This window comes from Rhyacophila brunnea, unplaced genomic scaffold, assembly GCF_057557595.1.
Source record: "Rhyacophila brunnea isolate RB1 unplaced genomic scaffold, BYU_Rbru_1.0 scaffold_19, whole genome shotgun sequence".
Taxonomy (NCBI): domain Eukaryota; kingdom Metazoa; phylum Arthropoda; class Insecta; order Trichoptera; family Rhyacophilidae; genus Rhyacophila; species Rhyacophila brunnea.
Window position 1 is genome coordinate 5,014,549 of NW_028232848.1, and position 20,295 is coordinate 5,034,843.

Genomic DNA, 20,295 nt, shown 5'->3' on the forward strand with positions numbered 1-20,295 from the left:
AGTTTGTGTGGATAATGCTACCCCATTTCTAATTGCCAGCAAAACGCCCCCACCTCGTCTACCATTTCGACGGTCTGTTCTATGCACAGAATATTCACTTCCGAACAGCTCATTGGCCGATATGGTGTCGTCGAGCCATGTTTCGCTTAGAGCAATTATCGATGGTCGGGCACACAATATACCCTCTTTAGATGTATTTACTTTAGTTTTTAGGCCTCTTACATTTTGATAATAAATCTCGCATGACCGAGGTGCGGAAGTTGTTGAATGATGCTTATTATAAGCGAGTCATGCTGAGGATGGGTGAGGGATTTCAATTGAGTAGTCCGTCATTGATCGCTCCCTCTGCTCCGCATACAGGCGAGCCGGACATGTTGCACTATGGGTCGGGTGGTCATATGGCCGCTTGTGACGGCGGCAGGCAACGCATTTTGGTGAAGCTTCCTTCACGGGGCAGTCCGCACGGTCGTGGCCTGGTTCGGCACAGTAAGAACAGGTGACGTCTTTTGCCGAGCATGATTTGGCCATGTGCCCATATAAGTGGCATTTATTGCACTTGGTTACCCCTAGATAGTTCTGGAGTGGGAAAGAGTCCCACCCCATGTACAGTCTGTCATCTGCAATGAGAGCAGACCACACCGCGGCAGGTACATACGTGATATAATGGCACCTGCCAGTCCTGGGACCCGCCTTGTGGCTGAGGCGTACGGCCTGGTAGGCCTCCTCAGATAGACCCGTTTGCTCTCTTGTAGAGTTGTAAATTGCCTCCCGAAGCTGGGGTTCTGTAGTGGAAGCCGGCATATTAAAAATAATAATGCGAGGCTGCTTTTTTCCTGCAAGTTTAACACTCAGAGCAGTCTCTGAGGTCTCCAGAGCGCTGACGAGACGCTTGGCCTCGTCCTCGGAGCGGGGGTGTACGATAACACCTCCGTTTCTGACGTTTCTAATTTCCGTTATTTGTACCCCAATATCCCTGGGGTTAAGGGACTTCTTGATGAGCTCTCTTGTCGTTTCCGATCGTTTTTCTCCTTCTCCCGTAGGGAAAAAGAGGACTCCAGGCCTTGGTGCTAGCGGCAACAGCGAAGGAAATGCTGACCCGGTGACAGCAGGTGCCGTGAATGGCGCCGCTGCCGGACGCTGCCGCCTTCCTAACGCAGTAGCCCAGGTGGTATCAATAGGGGGGGCAGTGATGGTAGGCTCCTTGTTGATTTGTAATGTGGCAGTTTTGAGAGTTTTCGTCTGCTCTCTTAAATCAGCAATGGCCAGGTTTTGATTTCCAATGCTTGATTGCTTATCACGAAGTTGAATCTGCAGGCCCTTAATCTCGCATTCCTGCGCTACGACTTTTATCTCCAGCTTGGCCATGCACAAATTCTGCCTTCCAACAGCCTCGGAAAGGCTTAGTAGGGCATTATGTAGCTTATCTTTAGAGTCAGCCCTAAGGGAGGAGTGCACTTCATGTAAGCACGTTTGTATGTCATCATAGATGACATTATTTTCAGGCTCGGTTGTGGTGTCCGATACTGCTGAATCTATAACGACGTTGCAGTCGCTTTCGACATCCGACGTACTCGGGGGTGCAGGCTGGTGGCTTCTTTGTTTGGTTTTCTTTTGCTTTGGCTCTCTTTCTCCATCTTCAGCAGTAGAGGCCTTATCTTGTTGTGATTTGGGGCTCTTCGGCGAGCGTTCCTTTTTTGACCGCTCGCGTACGCGTGTTCCGATTCCTGAAGCAGTTTTTGCAGGGCCTGGAATGTCCGGTAGCGATTCCCCACGAGGAGGGGTCCGTTTGAGCGGCATATTACTATGCCTTTGCTGCCAATATGATTTAAATGTCTGAACGGTTGCTACCTTAGGATTTTGCAAGATCACTTAGTTTTACCGGAGTGTAGGTCATTATAACTAAACACAAAGTACGATATTAAATTGTTGCCTTAATCCATAATAATAATAAGAAATTACAATATTAAACTATCCCGTTTATTTATTAACTACAAAATCGTTATTATTAATAATTATTATAAATATAAGATGAACTAAATCGAAACAATTTGTACAACGTTAACAAATTTTTATGAAACACCAAATTTAATTACTAGCTTAACACTAATTTAACGATTTATAATGATCGTTTATGAGCGAAATAACTAATAACATTATTTCGTATTTGTATTTGTACGTTCGGTACCGCGAACGAGAATCCTCGTGAAGAGGTAGAGAAAACAGTATTTTATATTAATCCAAATTAACTATACTGAATATTCATTCGACGATTCATGTTGAATTCCATAGCAACGAGCTTATAACAAACTCCTTCCAAAATTCCTTCTAGCTTTTTAGACGAGGAAACTTCGGAAGGCTCTATATTTTATATAATATTATATATTATATGGTATTAAATAATATTTTAATTTTTTTTTCATTTGTTTCGTGACATCTTCCAATGGAGGCTGGCCACCATCAAGGCGATCTTTGCCGTATCATACAAACCACAGAGGTTCAAATGCGGTCCTAAGTTCTTTGGTCCGTCTACCATTGGTCGTTTCTTGGATGACATGTTGAGAATTCTGTATTTTTGTACTCTCATAATATGGCCGATGTACCTACTATAGTTTTCTAGTTTTGATACTAAACAAAACTTCTCGGTCATTTCCCATTCGATTGAGAACGTCAACATTTTGTCAACTGGTTAGTCCAAGGAATTTTGAGTATGCGTCCATGCAGCCATAGTTGTCCTCAATCTCGTGCTATCTAGTTAGACCGGCTGTCAGAAATATTACATTTGACAGTTCATACCTCGAGATAGTTAACTCTTGGAATACAATATAATAACGTCTTCATCACTATTTTTTTTAAATTTTGGATTTTTGTTAAAAAAAGATTGGGGGAAGATTGCCAAAATTATCTCTGACGTTAGCGTATACTGCATAAACCATAAAAGAACAAGAGAAAATCTATTACGGAGTAAAGGATAGTCTGTTAAAAATTTATAAGAAATTTACTCACTCTTCGATCATTTTTTCTTGAACAAGTGGATGGCAACCAATCAGCATGATAGCAAAAGACGTAGTTTGCGCTGTAGTATCATTCCCAGCTGACATCATCGTATTGACCTCGTCTCGCAATTCTTCATCAGACCATTGACCTTCCGATAATTCTATTAACATATCAATGAATACCTTCTTTTTCGACATGGAGATATCACCTAGAAAATAATTGATTTTTATTATTTTTTTTCGACCATGTCCGATCCTAATAGGATCATATTATGGGCCTCCACAGAGTGGAGGTTTGTATTGACAGATTTTGTTTTTACGAGAAATGGATGTCAGCCACTTGCTCAACCTATTAGTTCCATACTCTGACTCATACACAAATTGAAAAACAATATATTGTGTACTTGTCAGACCCAGGATTCGAACCCGAGACCCACGATGCAATTGGCCAACGCTTAAGCTGCGCGGCCATCGTGGGTGTGATTTTTTGATTAGGAACAGTTATATTATTAGCGGAAGTTACCACACCCAAGGAAGGGAGGCTGGTGCATATGGAGTAGCAGATTGGCACTTTGCTCCAACCAATTGCAGCGGAGACCGCATTGTCATTCGCTGGCACTGACATTGAAGTCGTGTTCGGGATCGGGAAACCAGGATGTGAAACGCCTGAACTGATGGTATAGCTATAACACAATACTTTTAGGAAGGCAAACTTTGAATCAACACTGTAATTTGGTCCAGATCTTGTCCATCTTGTCGATGATAGGTTAAACTTGCACGCACACCAACGCCGTCAGTAGTTGCGTTTTTATGTATGTATCAGTAGAGAAGGGTAGAGGTAGGCTGTTAAGATCCGTCATAAACAGTGTACATTAAATTTTTTTAGTCATACGCATTTGTTTTTGTTGAGCTAAGGCTACAATTTACAGCTGATGGTGTTGGTTAGTTTTTAAAATCAATTAAACCCTGCTGAAACCACACCATAAGAGTTTTGTTATAGTTTGGGCGATACGACAAAATTGTACACACTTTTTTGTTCATACTTATTTGTTTTCGTTGGATTAAGAATGCATATTGCACAATATATTGTTGGTTCATTTTTTTTTAATTCATTAAGCCTTGCCTAACCAAACTATAATAGATAGAAAAATATTATTCTATCTATAAAATATCCATAGTTATGTATGATTTAATTGGACAATAATTTTAGACATTTTATAGATAGACGAGTATTTTTGACTATTACCTATTATGGCTTTCTTTCGCAGGGCTTAATTGAATTTTAAAACGAACCAAAACCATCTGTAAATTGTATTGTAGTATTATTTCAATGAAAATACGACTGACCGACAAAGTTTAGTGTACATTATTTATGGCGGATCTTAACAGCCTACTTCCACCCTTCGCCACTGGTATATATACTCATAGACAAAACGTTGCGGACCCCCAGTTGAGAAACAATGCTCTATGTAATCTAACCTCTATTCAATTCAACATACCGCAAGTTGTTGTTATTAGTCTCCCGCATTCTTGGTGTTTTAAAATAATAATCCGAAGTTCCACAATCAATTGTTTTTTTTTAAATAAAACCGTATTTTTTGTCATCAACAATAATTATTGAGTAGTCGAGTCGCAAAACCAACTCTGGAAATTATGCAAAATCCGCTTTGAGTATTTTTAAAACCCCCCTTTTTAATAAATTGCGTAACATTTTCCTGCGAATTAGGGTGCTTATCAGTTTATCATTTTATCAGTTGATATAGTGTACCTAATAGGTATAAAATAAAAGTTGTTTTTTTTGCGATTTTTAGCAAAAACTTACAAACGGTACCAGAGTGGGTTTTGTGACTCAACGACTCAATTATAAATCTTAGGATTTCTCGCTGGGATTTTTAAATACACCGTAAAATCGAAAATGTTAATTTAGATTTGTATTTTACTATTTACTTACTCATATAATCGGCGTCTTCAATATTATTCAGTTTATTATGATATTGTTGCTTTTTCACACGAATTATCTGAAAATAAGTGGGTAAGCGTTATAGTATACAAATAAAATTATGAATAAATGAACATACAGTCGAACTCGGTTATTACGATCACGCAAATAGCGAGATCTCGGATGTAATGAGGAAACATTCGTTGACATTTTAGTTTATGATTTTATCCATACATTTATTCACTTCTATAACGAGCTTCTTATCGGATACACCGAGAAAAAATACCGTCAAAATTTTTATTAAAACTGTCAAGGACGGACATGCTCAGCATTGGTCAAAATGGAGCTTTTATTGTATTTTCAAAGCATGATCCTGGACATTCCTTGAACGTTGTAGAAAATCTATTTCACTATAATAATGTCGACATAAATTATACTAATGGTTTTATAAATGCGTTTAAAAATTAATACATGTAAAAAATCTTAACACCACTGCACATGTATGCACTGAAATATGACTATATTCTAAAAGATTAGAGCGAGAGGTTTAAAAGAATACTATTTTATGTAATAAAAATACTTTATGCAGTCATCAAATGTTTAAAATAAATATAATGGATAATAAGGCTTCAAAATTATATAAATAGATTATCTACAACGTTTAAGGAATGTCCAGGACCATGCTTTGAAAATACAATAAAAGCTCCAACGCTGAGCATGTCCGCCCTTAAACGGTGATATCTTTTAACAGCCCCTCTCTTGACCGTGTCTTGAACTTTGAGAATGAGACAGAGTACGTCAATTTTACATATTGAAAATTAGGATGCAAGAGATGTTGTACTACAATCGCATTGATGAGACTAATACAATTTTCGGTTATGTTGATATGTCTGACGTGTAAATAAAAAAATCTTGTGTTGGGCTCATTACCTACTAGATGGCGCTGGTTCAGTTTTATCCGCTTGGGTTAGGCAGCACGAGCATATCCGAATTTGACCGACATGTCTACCAACCTAAATTTTCGCCGGATTATGAATTAGAGATGCCCGCCGATTACTTTTTTGATTATAGAATCCCTTCCATGTTAATTTGGAACAATGCAAATAACGGAAACGTGCTAAAGTGATAACCGTTAAGAATATACCTACTTCCCACCGGAATCAATGATGAACGAATTCAAAACGCGGCAGATGGCTCAAAAATTATATTAATTAATCTCTCATATTGTAATTATTAGTGTTTGAATGTTATTCGCCGGTCGGTCATAGAACTGAGAAATTTAATATTAAAATATTATATAACATATTCAAATTTATTCTCAGTTGTTATTATATTATACGGATTAACGATTAGGATGCATTTGACTTCAGAAAACGGCATTAAAATTTGTATTAATTACTGCTGTACGAGTTCAGCACAATATAATAATGACACCCCGGAAGTCCGGGTAGGGAGGGGAGTCGGGGCCGCACAGCCCAATCCGATCTCCGCGCTCGACTCTCCGGTCGGCCAGGCGTCAATTACGCCCTGGTAGCGTGCCGTCGGTCGGCAAGTGGGAGTCACACGACCAGCTTCCACCCTTCGACTAGCTCTGTGATTGAAATTGTTTAGGGCGGTCAATTGAAGCTGGGTTTTGGCGTTTTGGTAGAGCACGTTCAGTGTAAGGTTAGGTTAGGTTAGGTAAAGATGCAGGATTGACAGTTGATTATGTTGGATCTTCACAATGAAACACACGTGGTTCATAGCACAGAGTTTTATATTTAACAGTTAGGTTCACAACAAAAAAAACATACACAACACAATATCAATACACATTAATAATTTCGCCACAGCCCTAAATTTGTTATTGATGAGCGCCGTGGACTGCGGCAATTAAAATTTAAGGATCCAATCCTTCCACGTTCGTAACACGTGAACGCTGAAACTATTTTTCACAATCGGCGAAAACACTAGGAATGGTACGAGGAGACACCCTGTCCATCCTACCTAACGGCCTCGGTTTTACTGCCTTGCCAGCCTGGACACCTGCCGCGTGCCGCGGCCATGTCTCCTTTTTTTGGTTTTATCGCTGTCCCTCTCAATCTACCCCCGAACATTCACCCCTCTCTATCATTCTCGGCTTTTACCCGCCATGGGTTTTTTTCCTACCAGGTAGTCGTGTTACTGAATTCGGGGAATTGGGCTCAAAAGGAACAGCATTAGGTATATTTATTCCGCTAACAAATAAAAGTACAGAGCATTCCACGTGATCGAGCGGCGACAGAGGGAAATCCGGCTTGGCGGACTACAAGAAACATGAATGTGGCATCCATAACTTCGCTCGTACTTTACCCTTAGGGGTCCTCCATTCACGTATAAACGTGGAGGTATCAATAATATATTGTGTAGTATGGTATGACCTTTAAGACACCTGTAATTTTTTATGGCATTAACTGTCAATAATTATTCATAGTGGAAATACATTGTATTATTAATTTTAATAAAACGTAATTTTATCGTTTATCCACACCACCTCAGAGGGAAATGTTCAACTAGTAATAAAAATAAATACGACAAACCAGTGGCGAACGGTTGGAGGTAGGGTGTTAAGATTCGACGTTTTTTAAATTCAATGAAACCCAGGCTAATAGTTTTGGTATATTTTGGGCGATACGACAAAATAGTGCAAAGTGTCATAATTATTAAATTTGTTTTCGTTGAATTAAAAATACATATTATTACACAATATTATATTCTTGGTTATTTTTTTCAAAATCACCAAGCCCTGCCTACGCCAAACTATAATAAATAACAATATTATTCTATCTATAAAGTTATATAGACAAACGAAGATTTTTTGACTATTATTTATTATGGCTTAGTTTCTTAGGGCGTAATTGATTTTTAAAAACTGACCAACACCATCTGTAAATTAATTATTGTAGTATTATTTCAATGAAAACAAATACGTATGACTGACAAAGTTTAGTATGCTCTATGTATGTCACCTAATGAATTCAAAAAGATAAATTAATAAAAAAAAACAAACACATTTAACTAACTAAATAAATAAATTGAATATTATTAAAATATTAGTAGGTACCGTAGTGGTACAGTGACGTGCCGTGAATATAGGCAGGCCATGCTTTGCATAGAGGCAAAGTCCATTAGCGAAGCGAAGAGGTAGGCTGTTCAGATCCGCCATAAATAGTGCGCATTAAACTTCGTTAGTTATACGTATTTGTTTTTATTGAACATAAGGCTTCAATTTAAAGATGTTGTTGGTAACGTTTTAAAAATCAATTAAGCCCTGCCTAAACCAAACCATAATAATTTTGGTATATTTTGGGTGATACGACAAAATTGTGCACACTTTTTTATTCATACTTAATAATTATTTTTTTCAGCCATACGGTATATCGTCGATGCACATCAAATATGGTACTTATATGTGACGATTTTACGAAAATTAGCTAAATATACAGTTTTTTTCCTTTTTTTTTTTTTACCTTGTAAAATATGAACCATGTGATAATAACAAAAATTAAAGGAGATAGAAAACAAACTATGTGCTAACATTCAAAACTTCGATTCAAAAAACGATATATATTATTAATATTAATTATTTGCTTACGTGATCTGTAAAATCATGCATGGCTTTTGCATGAGTACACTGTTCTTTATAAGATGGTGTCAATTTATAAAGCCATTCTGCATGTAGCCACACTTGAAACAGTCGTCTGTAAATTACTTTAGATATCCCTGCACTTGCTCGGAGGAAAGGAGTATCCATACTTGTCTGTGCATTTACTTGGACCCCCATGGAAGATTCTAAAAGAAACACATCAGGTTATACAATAAATAAATAAACATATGCTGGAATCGATACCTAACAGTATACTGACAATTTGAAGACAGTCTTTTCAATCTCGGTATTTCGGGATTAGTATAGTGATGAGATGTGCCGCATGTACGAGGGTTCTCCAAGAATTAAAGGCCTTTATTATTTTAAAAATCAGGAAAATTTTATTTTTATAAAAAAAGCATACAAAATTTTAGGTAAATACCCCCACTATTTTACAACGTTTTTATTAGCTCGTATTCTTGTTTGTCCGGTGGTTGTTTGTTCAGTACAAATCTTGCAATCTATTTTTAACTAACTTCCCGACTAGCTAGACATTTGAAACTTTTAGAATATATCAGAACACAATGCCAATGCATTCTATTAATACTTTTAGCCATCTTTAATTAGAATTGAATTAATTTTCAGTTATTTCTGTTTTGTATGAATAGTAATTTTGACACCATTATTGATTGCTAGGAGTCTGGGGTTCTAGCAACTAAATGATTAATATATGCGTGTATTATTAATATGACATTTCAGTATTATTTCTATCAAGTACAATTTTTTTTTGATTTAGTTTAAGCTAGTCAAGTTTATTTATGATTCAACAGAAAATTTTAAAACGTTGTACATAAAAAGTTCTTTTACTATTATTACTAACTAGTATTGGTTGCTAAGAGGGTGGTCCTGGCAACTTAATTAATAATATATACGTGCGTTACTATGAAAATGAAAATGAAATGTCAAAATGACTTTTCAGTATTCTATATTTGTTTGTTTTTTATTTACTTCATATCAATTACAAGTTTGAGCACAATGATCATAATAATTCAACAAAAAAAATTAAAAACATTGTTATATGTACATTGTATTATGTAAAAATAAAAATTGTTTTGGCGGCAATGTCTGGGCGGAATTGTCTGGTCAGCAATGTCCGGGCGGTTTTGTCGGAAGCCCGCGCCTTTTTTTATAATAAGCAGTAGCGGTTCGTGAATATTATATCTGAGGGTGCTGCGGTTGATTAAAAATAAAATAAATGTTTATTTGGATTATATTTTACTATTAACATCAAAAGTATTAAAATTAAACATTATAAGTGTTTTTATTTCATTATAAAATTGATTCTTGTCTTTTTTCCTTGAAAGAAGGTCTATCACCTTTTAGTTGCTCTCGTATAGCTCAGAGCCGCTATACCTGATAACATTCGCAACACGAAAATACTGATAAAGCGGCATTACCAGACTAAACTCTGAGCGGCGAGCCCCGCTACCGGCGCCCCTCGTTCACCTATCGAAAATGGTATTGCATTAAATCACGCGATGGATCACTTTCATCGCAGTGTATGATAATTCTTATTGGATGTAACGGTGCGTGGACGAGCTTAACACCCTTAAATAATATTGATATTTTCATATAATATACATAAATTTATGTATATTATAATATTACATTTTTCTCAATTTGCTTGGGGGTGCTGCAGTCCGCAGTGCATATGGACGAGCCGCCACTGAAATAAGTGTATTTATGAGGTTTTGTGACAAATTGTAATATACGCGTTGGCCTAGAAACTCCCACCTGAGTAGGCGCAAGGTGAATTCGTGAGCTGGGAACCCATGCGCACGTTGCCACTACATTTCTATTGTGTATCACAGTTTCCACCTAATTGTTGTACCTTTTTTACATAGGTCAACTGGTTGGGCCATTTATGTTCCCATTCCACTCTTTATTTCCTAACCCACCTCCTAATCCTCAGTTTTATTGTCACCAGACAATCAATAAGCAATTATGCGTCATAAGAGACCGTGTTGCAAAGAGAGATTGAGTTGCATCTTGACAGCGGACGCGTGCGGGCTTCTAATAGCTTTCCGTCACTCAAGTGATTGACTCAATAGATACAGACTCATTCATAAACTATCATCATCATTCATGCACCCTCACATATCAGATGAGGGTAGACGAATGGTTTTCAATTAGGCATATTTCTCAGCTGGCACAATTTTTATTTGACTAGAATCAAGTAGAGTAGCTTGCGTTAGAGATGGGAAAACTGGTCGATTTTGAAGACTAAGTATACCTACCTACTACCAGTATAAAAAAAATACTATATAGAGCGTTTGGCGTGCGTCTGCGACAAAAGTTTCATACTCAACTGAAACAAAAACCAACTCCATATTAGTATTTGAAATACGTATCGGCTCAGGGAACTCGGACTGTGGTTCGGCTACAATAGAATCACTAAAAATACGCTGTGCTCCGCTTGTCGAAAAGTTCCATTTATTATAAAATTTTAAACACATTTTAAATTTATGAGTTGTTTTTCTGTTAGGTTACAATATTCTTGTTAACAAAAATGAATAACAGTGATTTTTTTTAAAAATCTTATACACGTTTTGAGTGGTCATATAAAAAGCCTAAGCCTGTGTTTCATCTCACCACTGTGCTGCGACACAAAATTTATGACTTATTATTCATACATTCGAAGGCAATAGACTTGTAAATTAAAATTTACCTATATTCAAGTGCTATTTCGTTCGCGCGCATTTAATGTCAATATTGTGGAAAGTCTACCAACTGAGTGCACAGATCAGCGACTCGCGATGATATCATCGCAAGTTTCTTGGAATAAGTTTATTGGGCCACACATACTGAGTATGGGTAGTTTCATCTGAAACTTGGGTACACAAACTGGTGACAGTATTTCCAACTCACCTCTAGTTTGCGTGCTAAAGTACTTAAAGAAACCTCTATAGTAAATGCGAAAAAAATCATGTTATTTACCACACAAAAAATCAAGTGTGCAAGGTCCGACGTAATCCATTGCATCAAACGTCCCTGTTGCATGTGACAGTTTGTCGATCATAATTTCACTCTTTTCAATAAAAATATCCATAAAGCTGTTCAAAATATTGTGATGAAACGTTGGGCCTATCATCTTTCGGTGATGTTTCCAAACGGACACTGAAAAAAAATAATACAGTTAATATTAGTCAATACAATTCGAATTAGGTAGATAAATGTAAAATTACGACTTTTTAGAAGAGCCAAAAATACGGCAAATAAGGCTAATTAAGTCTTACATGGCTTATCCCGTTTTTAGTTTACGCATATGATATTACCCCGTTTATACGTACATGGATTTACTGCAGGCTGACAGTACGTATTATCGCGGCCATAACAAAAAAATGCACGTGTAAACAAAAAAGTTCAGAAGCTTCTGAATTTTCACGCTACAATTGGACCGTGCTATATTTGCACCTGCGCAGTGAAACGATAGTAGCGAACCTGTCGGTAACACAACGATCACACCGCGTAGACTCATTTTGAGGTTAACCGATTTTCACGACCTGTCTAATAGTACCATAAAATGACAACATCATGTTTCGCTCACTCTTGAAGAATGAGATTGGGGAGACAGTCAGAACTTTTATGTGAAAACAGTTATTATCGCGATAGTTTTAAATACACACTATTGGCGAAACTGGTGCAAATAAATCCATGCATGTGTTTTTTTCACTACATATTATAGTATCTTTGTACATATGGTAGTTTGGTACATACAGTACCAAACTATAACAACATCGCGTCTCGGTTACTCTTAAGAGAATACTTCAGTGAAACGGCAAATAATTTTCAGCAATAGTTGCGACGAAATTTTGGACTCGCTGCCAATCGGAGTCGAAGTCGAGCTGTGAACACAATAATTTGTTTTTTGATGGCGTCGGGGTAATTAATTCTTAAATCGTGTAAAGATGACTAAAAAACGTTACCCATTTACTTGAAAAAGAAAACATGTCAATGAATTTATTATTATTACTAATAGAACAATAAACATAACATTAAATGGACGCATGTTGAATTTTTATGACAAATTATGTTTTTTTCTGCACGCGTCGTTTGCAAAATCTTCGCGTAGCGTTGTCACGATCGTCTGCACTTTAATGTGTAAACCATTATCATCGCGATAGTTTAAAATACACACTATTGGTGCCATTAAATCTATGCACGTACACAGGCGCTATATAATTGCATTGCGTATCACCATTTTGAAACGATACTGTTGTAGGTATATAAAAAAAATCATAGGTTAGAGATCATTCAACACAAAAACTTTAACCTCAATTATTATAATATTAAGCCATTAAACAATACGTATAAGGTAATTGGCAGAGGTAGAGATAACACAATGAAATAAAAACAAAGACCCTGCTCTCGAAATGGAAAATTATACGGACCGGACCACTTGAATAAGTGATAGACCTAGATAGTTTAGAGTGTTTCACAACTCTTCACACCTGCGGACCACGGAAAAGCGGAGAAACGTTTTGCGGACCACTAACACAGAAATAAAAATTTGATGTAGGAAAGCATTGTGTCATCGCGTTCAACTGTTGCAAGTTTTCAATGGGAGGGAATGCAGTGTTAAGATACTGAAACCGGGGGAAAACCGCACGCCAGCACAAAGAACACGGACTCTAGAAACGTCTGATCGCGGTTGATTTCATGACGCAAAACCATTAATCTATTTTAACAACAAAAACACAATGCATAAACGCTTGCAGGTGCATGGGTTTTGAAGATTTTGTTGGAATTTTCAGCAGACGCCAAAAATTCGAAAAATATCTGCGGACCACCGGTTGTGAAACACTGGTTTAGACGGTGAAATTATTTTTTTCACTAGACAGAGCGATAATTTCGCTTAGGTCCATTTTGAGCTTTCCAAAGAAGACCCGAGAAATCACACTATTATAAATGACATAAATTAGGTCATACATGTAATAAGTTTCAAGACACGACTGTATCGAGCAACTTACTACAGTATACTTCAGTGCTTGCACAATTTCAACACTGGAATTAAGACTGTATTTTACAACGTTTTTCTTAGCTCGTATTCTTATTTGTCCGGTGGTTTTTTGTCCGGTACAAATCTTGCAATAGATTTTAACTAACTTCCCGACTAGCTAGACATTTGAAACTTTTAGAATATATCAGAACACGATGCCAATGCATTTTTTAAATACTTTTACCCATCTTTAAGCAGAATTAATTCATTTTCAGTTAATTCTGTTTTGTATGAAAAGTTATTTCGACACCCTTATTGGTTGCTAGGGGTCTGGGATCCTAGTAACTAAATTATTAATATATAACGTACGTTACTATAGAAATCAATATGACACGTCAAGTACAATTTTTTGATCGTTTAAGCTAGTCAAGTCAAGTTTATATGATTCAACAGAAAATTTACAAACGTTGTATATAAAAAGTTCTTTTTATCTTGTAATTATTTATAAATAACTCAAGAATTAAATATAATTTAGATAGATATCATAGTTTACCGTTGATAAGAGGACTGACTAATGAAAACAGGTGTAAAACTGCATATTTTCGAGATATTACATTCTAATTCCAGGACCGCGATGTAAACTGTCAGATGCAATTATTTTTCAAACTTTTTCCTTTCGCAGAGTATTATCATGTTATTATCCTAAATTAGTGATTTTCACCCAATTTTGTTTGAGGAACCCTTAAAATATTTAAAAAAAAAATCGGTTTAATCAATCAAATTCGTCATTGTTTTATTAATGGGTCACGTTTCGCAAACCTTTACTGATCCTCTTATATATATATATATATATATATATATGAGTAAAACTGGTCGATTTCGAAGTGTAAGTATACTTACTACCAGTATAAAAAAATACTTAGTATCAAAACTTGTTCCAAAATACTTACTAGTATTTGGAATACTATATAGAGCGGTTGGCGTGCGTATGCGACATAAGTCTCATACTAAACTGGAACTAAAACCTAACTCCATATTAGTATTTGAAATATCGGCTTCAATAGAATCGCTAAAATACACTGAGCAGGGCTTAATATCCCATTTATTATAAAATTTTAAACACATTTTAAATTTATGAGTTGCTTTTATGTTATGTTATAATATTCTTGTTAACATAAAATGAATAACGATGATTTTTTTTATTGTAAACTGCGTCACCTCAGTACCTCACCACATTTCCGAGGGAATAATATGCTGCTACAGAAAATTTATGACATATTTGTTCATACATAAGATGATTTCATTCGCATGTATAGACTAATAAATTAATATATAAATGTATTCTAGTGCTACCTCGCTTGCGCGCATTTAATGTCAATAGTAATAAAATTGGTGATGCCAATTGGGAGGGCAATAACTCTGTTCAACCAAATCGCTCCGGATGTTGATATATTCCATCTACGTGATGATGAGTATAGGTGGACGTTATTTTATAAATTCTTAGAATAGGGTCTGTTTAACTCATCCGGTGTACTTCCTTGTAGGTACCTATATATTTTTTTTGTATTTACACATTTATACTGTAGAATAACTTAATACTGATCTATCTCTTTTGTTATGTACCGAATATTGTTTTAATAATATTTCGTTGTTTCTAAATGTCATGTTGTGAACGTCTTAAACTTATAATTTGTAATGTCCACAATATGTAAAATAAATAAATTGAATTGAATTGAAAAAAAAACTCTAACAACTAGCCAGCGACTCACGATGATATCATCACAAGTTTTTTGGGCCACACGTACGGGTATGGGTAGTTTCATCCGATACTTGAGTACACAAACTTGTGACCAGGGAACTCAGAAATAATGGGAACTGAAATACCCAACCGGTAAGGCTACGCAAGCAACCGATCTCGAGTAAGGTAAACTTAAACCGCGTGTTCAGAAAACGTCACTCTAAACTTGTGCGTCGGTCTGACAACTGCCTCAGTGCTCTCGGTTTTATGTTAATTTAAAATTGAAGATGGCAATATGTTCAGTAAAAGGTTGTAGTAGCGATACAAATATGAAAAATAAAACAAATAGCGCAACTACATTTCACAAGAAAGCATATTTTTGTTGTTATTTTGAATATATATGTCAATATCTTAACATGAATTAAAATTAATTTTACGCGTGGTATTTGACGACGCACAAACAATATTGGGTGTATTTGGAAAGTGCCACGTACACCATTGTATGCATATAATACGTGTGTTTTGTTTGAATAACAGGGCCGCATTTCAGACAGTATTTATTATCATCAATTATAACTGTTTTGTTTATAATAATGATTTATACAGTTGCGTATGCAATATGCATAGGTAAATGTGCATTTATTTACTGTCAATATTCATTTTAATCATAAAATGAAGAGACAAACACACTAATTACATAGTACAAAGTTAAACGATTTCAAATATTTAGTGAATAATTAATGATATTATACTATTGGCTTTTGGCATAACAGATTTCTACGGGACCAAGTACGGCGTACGACTTGGACTTGGAACTCATCATCAGGGATGGAAGGCCAGTGTCTTACGCACTGCACCACGAGAGCCGCCGATTATGAATTAAAAAACATGGCTAGCTATATTATTCCAAATTTTAAAACTACGTCGACATACCTAATCTTCATCGGCATTTTGACATAGCCATGATCTTTTTATCTTTTCAAATAGGTACCTTGTTTTGGATACCCATCTTGACCACCATAAGCACACACAACACCTTGTAATCGCTGACTATCAATTTATTTTGAAGTCATTAAATGTTTCAATTATGAATTATTCCTCACCGTTAATGTATTGTGTACCTACCTATATTTAGTATATTATAGAAGTGAAAATGCCATGTTTAGAACGATCTTCCATTACACATGCGACAGAATAGTCAAAAAACTTGATATTTGGTTTTTTCTCCCTGTCTCGATTGAATAAATCGTGTATAATATTTTCTTATTTATGTCCGTACCGTCGTTTTTCATATTTGTATACGAAAAATGAATAGCGTGTAAATAGATCTAGAGCTTCCAACCCTGTTTTTACTGAAACCTGATAACTTGGTAACCGTGGATATGTAAACTAACCAAAAACCGGGTAAAATTATTAGTATGTATATGAACAACTAAAGAGACAAACAGCGAAAATAGCTCGTGAGCGCTTTTTCATAAACGTTGCGTCGTAACAAGTAATAACATCGCCTGCCTAAATTACTCTATTACTTACTTACCCTTTAACGCTTTCGCTGCTGAAGAGATAATGAGATTTTAATTGCCCCCTTTAAAATGCTCGTTAATTACATCGATCGGCCGCCTGGTCATTACGCACCGTGTGCGTCTTCCGCGTCCAAAGTATTAAATGGCTTACTTTTATTGTTATTGATATAGTGTTAGTCAAATTCCATAGAATAAATAATAGCGCGGCGGTCTTTAAGGATTACGCGGGGCTCCGATATACCACGGCAAATCTGTAGGATATCGACAACTGCATTGGGTTTTTTGCTTATCCCCTAAATTGAGTAGGTACACGTCTTGTCTTGCCCGTAAATAATTTTGTTTCTATAAAAATATATTGTAAATAAGCAACCTAACCGCTAACCGGATAGTAAGTAATTGTCCTCAGGTTAATAATAATTGGAAGCCCTACATGGGTCCCATCATTTTTGTTTATTAGATTGATTTTTTTTAACTCACACCATTAATAAAATGTGTATTTGATGGATGACAGTAAGTTAGGCATAAGACAAAAATATATACTTTCTGTTAATATATTACTATAATTGCGATTAATGTTATACTTATTTAGAATTATCTGTTGTAAGTAAATATTGCTGTACTTATCTTGTTATTACTTAATCTTATATATTATGTGACGTAGGTATAAGTTGAATGGGATTTTTATAATTATATTTAATATTTTTTATAATTATTCTGTACAATGTGTTATTTATATTCATTTATTTCATATAAATATACTTTCTAAAAAACCAAATTAATATCCTTTTTCAATTTCTAGAAAGCATATTCCTAACTAATTGTGTGTGAAATTAATAACTATGTATGTTAATTTAAAAAAACGAGTTAAAACACAAATATTAGTAATATGTAAGTATTTAAAATATGTTTCGTATTAAGTCTGTCTAATGATAAGTAGTCATCAATAATGCGGCTCTGTGCGTGATGCGAAGGTCATTTTTTGTGCGTCCACACATTTACTCACACTAATAAAATCCTGCTTCACTTTCAAACGTTTGGAGAATAGAAGATCGGAGTTCTATTTATTTTCTTTTCTGTGCTTGTGACAGTATTTCCAACTCACCTCTATACCTGAGTACAAAATATAAGTATAGTAATATCAGAAATCAATTAATAATTAACGTAATTATGTAATAATATTATTTTAAGTAGGGACATATTATAGAGATTAAAACCCGCATCAATGGCTTTATGAAGAGACGCTTTACCAAAAATTCTAGCGTGGTGCTAGATGGTCTGCATAACATAGTTATGCAGACTTTTATTATTTTTCAGCGTTTGAAATAGATAATTTTACGTTCCTCTAGAGAATTTTCAACTTATATTAAAAATTGGTATTGTTTTATATCAATGGTGAAGGATGGAGTTAGGCTGTTAAGATCCACCATAAATAGTGCACACTAAACATTGTCAGTCAAACGTATTTGTTTTCATTGAAATAAGACTACAATAATTTACAGATGGTGTTGGCTAGTTTTTAAAATTCAATTAAACTACTGTGAAAACCAAGCCATAATAGATAGGTAATAGTAAAAAAACTCGTCTATCTATATTCTATGAAATATCTAAAATTATGCAATTAAATCATACACAACTTTGAATATTTTATAGATAAAATAATATTTTTTATCTATTGTAGTTTGGTTAGGCAGGGCTAAATGAATTTAGAAAAATTAACCAACAATATGTGAAATATGTATTCTTAATCCAACGAAAACAAATAAGCATAAATTAAAAAGTTTGCACAATTTTGTCGTAAATGTACCAACACTATTTTGGTTTGGCTTAGGTAGGGTTTAATTGATTTTTAAATACTAATCAATACCATCTATAAATTATTGTAGTCTTAGTTCAATAAAAACCAATACGTATGACTAACCAAGTTTAATGTGCACTATTTGTGGCGGATCTTAACAGCCTACCTCCACCCTTCGTTACTGATAGGTACCTACCTACATTAGACAGATACCTTAATGCAATAAACATTAAATTAAATTTTGTGTACTTATATAAATTGTCTATGAAAATAAATTGAAATTGATATTAGTAAATTGTAATACATAAAATGGCTTAGGCTCTTTAGGCGTAGGAAGGTAAAATCTGAGACTCTACCTAAATACTTACTATGAAATAGTAAAAAAAACTCTCATTAATTATAATAAAATTTATGATATTAATTTTTATGTCTACAAATACGAACGTGTTTTTATTATATTAATCATTAATCACTGTATTGATTTACAGGCTACATAATTTGAGATAAAATAAATATTTAATATTTTTCATATATATTTATAAAATATTCAATTTGGAGCGCTGAATAAATTATGCACAATTTATTTATGTGTGTAGGTTCTGAAATTGGTTGCACCATGGCAAGATAGATAGATAGACAAAGATAGATAAAACCGGTTGTGCTTGTTTAATAGTCCGGTATAACAGGAAACCGAGAGGTTAATAAAATTTCCAAATTTTTGTCTTACCATCTAAACAGCTAACAAGGCCGTCACCGATCCAAGGTCTAAAAAATCGATATATCGAGCCTTTCTTTAATTCTTTGTTGAGGATAATCTCGGCATCACCTGGCTTGGTTATGCCTGGAAATTAAAAAGAAACAAATTAAATTAATTTACCCATAATAGTATTCAATGACGTCCCTAGACAAAATGCCGCAACATTTTTTTATACTTACAGTACTTTTTACAATGACATTATTAATGGACAACTCACTCAATACAGTAGCTAGCAAGTAAATTCGCGCATAGCGACATTCGCACATGTATAGGTAGACGTCACGCAATTTCTATTATGCGATATCACGCATCGGGAATTTATAGCAATATCACTTTTATTATAATGGCGTTAGAACAGTATTTCTAGTGTCAATGTTCACTTGAGCGAGCCCGTTCGAACCATTCGGCAGACCGACAAAAAGCATCGGGAATTTATAGCAATATCACCTTTATTGTAATGGCGTTCGAACAGATAATGCCATTCGGCAGACCCGACAAAAGAGTGAATCATTTTTTTTGTCCAGATGCTTCGTCCATATTAATGTCATTGACTTTTTAACATCCTTTCATGACTTCAATATCTAAGAAATGTGTTGTATGGATACATTACTAACAATACCACTAAATCTAATTTAAATGCCATTTCTGTTTCAATAGACAATATTGCGAATCTACGATTTCAGATAGGTACATTTAAAAATACGCTTGACAACTACATAATTAACATATTTGGATAATATTTAAATTAATGTAAGTATGTACCTACCCACAATTCAAATATTATTTGCAAATCTACATGTGTCATTGCTTTTAACAATGGACAATAGAAGTAAACAAGACATCGCGAACCCGACAAAAAATAAAGTCCTTTTAAAACTTTTATAGTAATAATTAATACATTTTGTTTCCAACCAGTGAGCAGAATTTTTTAATGGAAATATATTTCC

At 35.0% G+C, this 20,295-nt stretch overlaps 1 protein-coding gene across 1 annotated transcript in view; it reads right to left on the bottom strand.

Moving 5' to 3' along the window:
- LOC147072666 (cytochrome P450 4C1-like) overlaps positions 1-20,295 on the bottom strand; it is a 59,782-nt gene that overhangs the window by 15,952 nt on the left and 23,535 nt on the right. The window contains exons 3-7 of the mRNA XM_085945936.1: positions 19,319-19,432; positions 11,534-11,713; positions 8,546-8,742; positions 4,945-5,011; positions 3,004-3,202 (exon numbers count right to left, since the gene is read on the bottom strand). Coding sequence (XP_085802062.1) covers positions 3,004-3,202; positions 4,945-5,011; positions 8,546-8,742; positions 11,534-11,713; positions 19,319-19,432 — 757 coding nt within the window. The remainder of the gene's footprint in view (positions 1-3,003; positions 3,203-4,944; positions 5,012-8,545; positions 8,743-11,533; positions 11,714-19,318; positions 19,433-20,295) is intronic.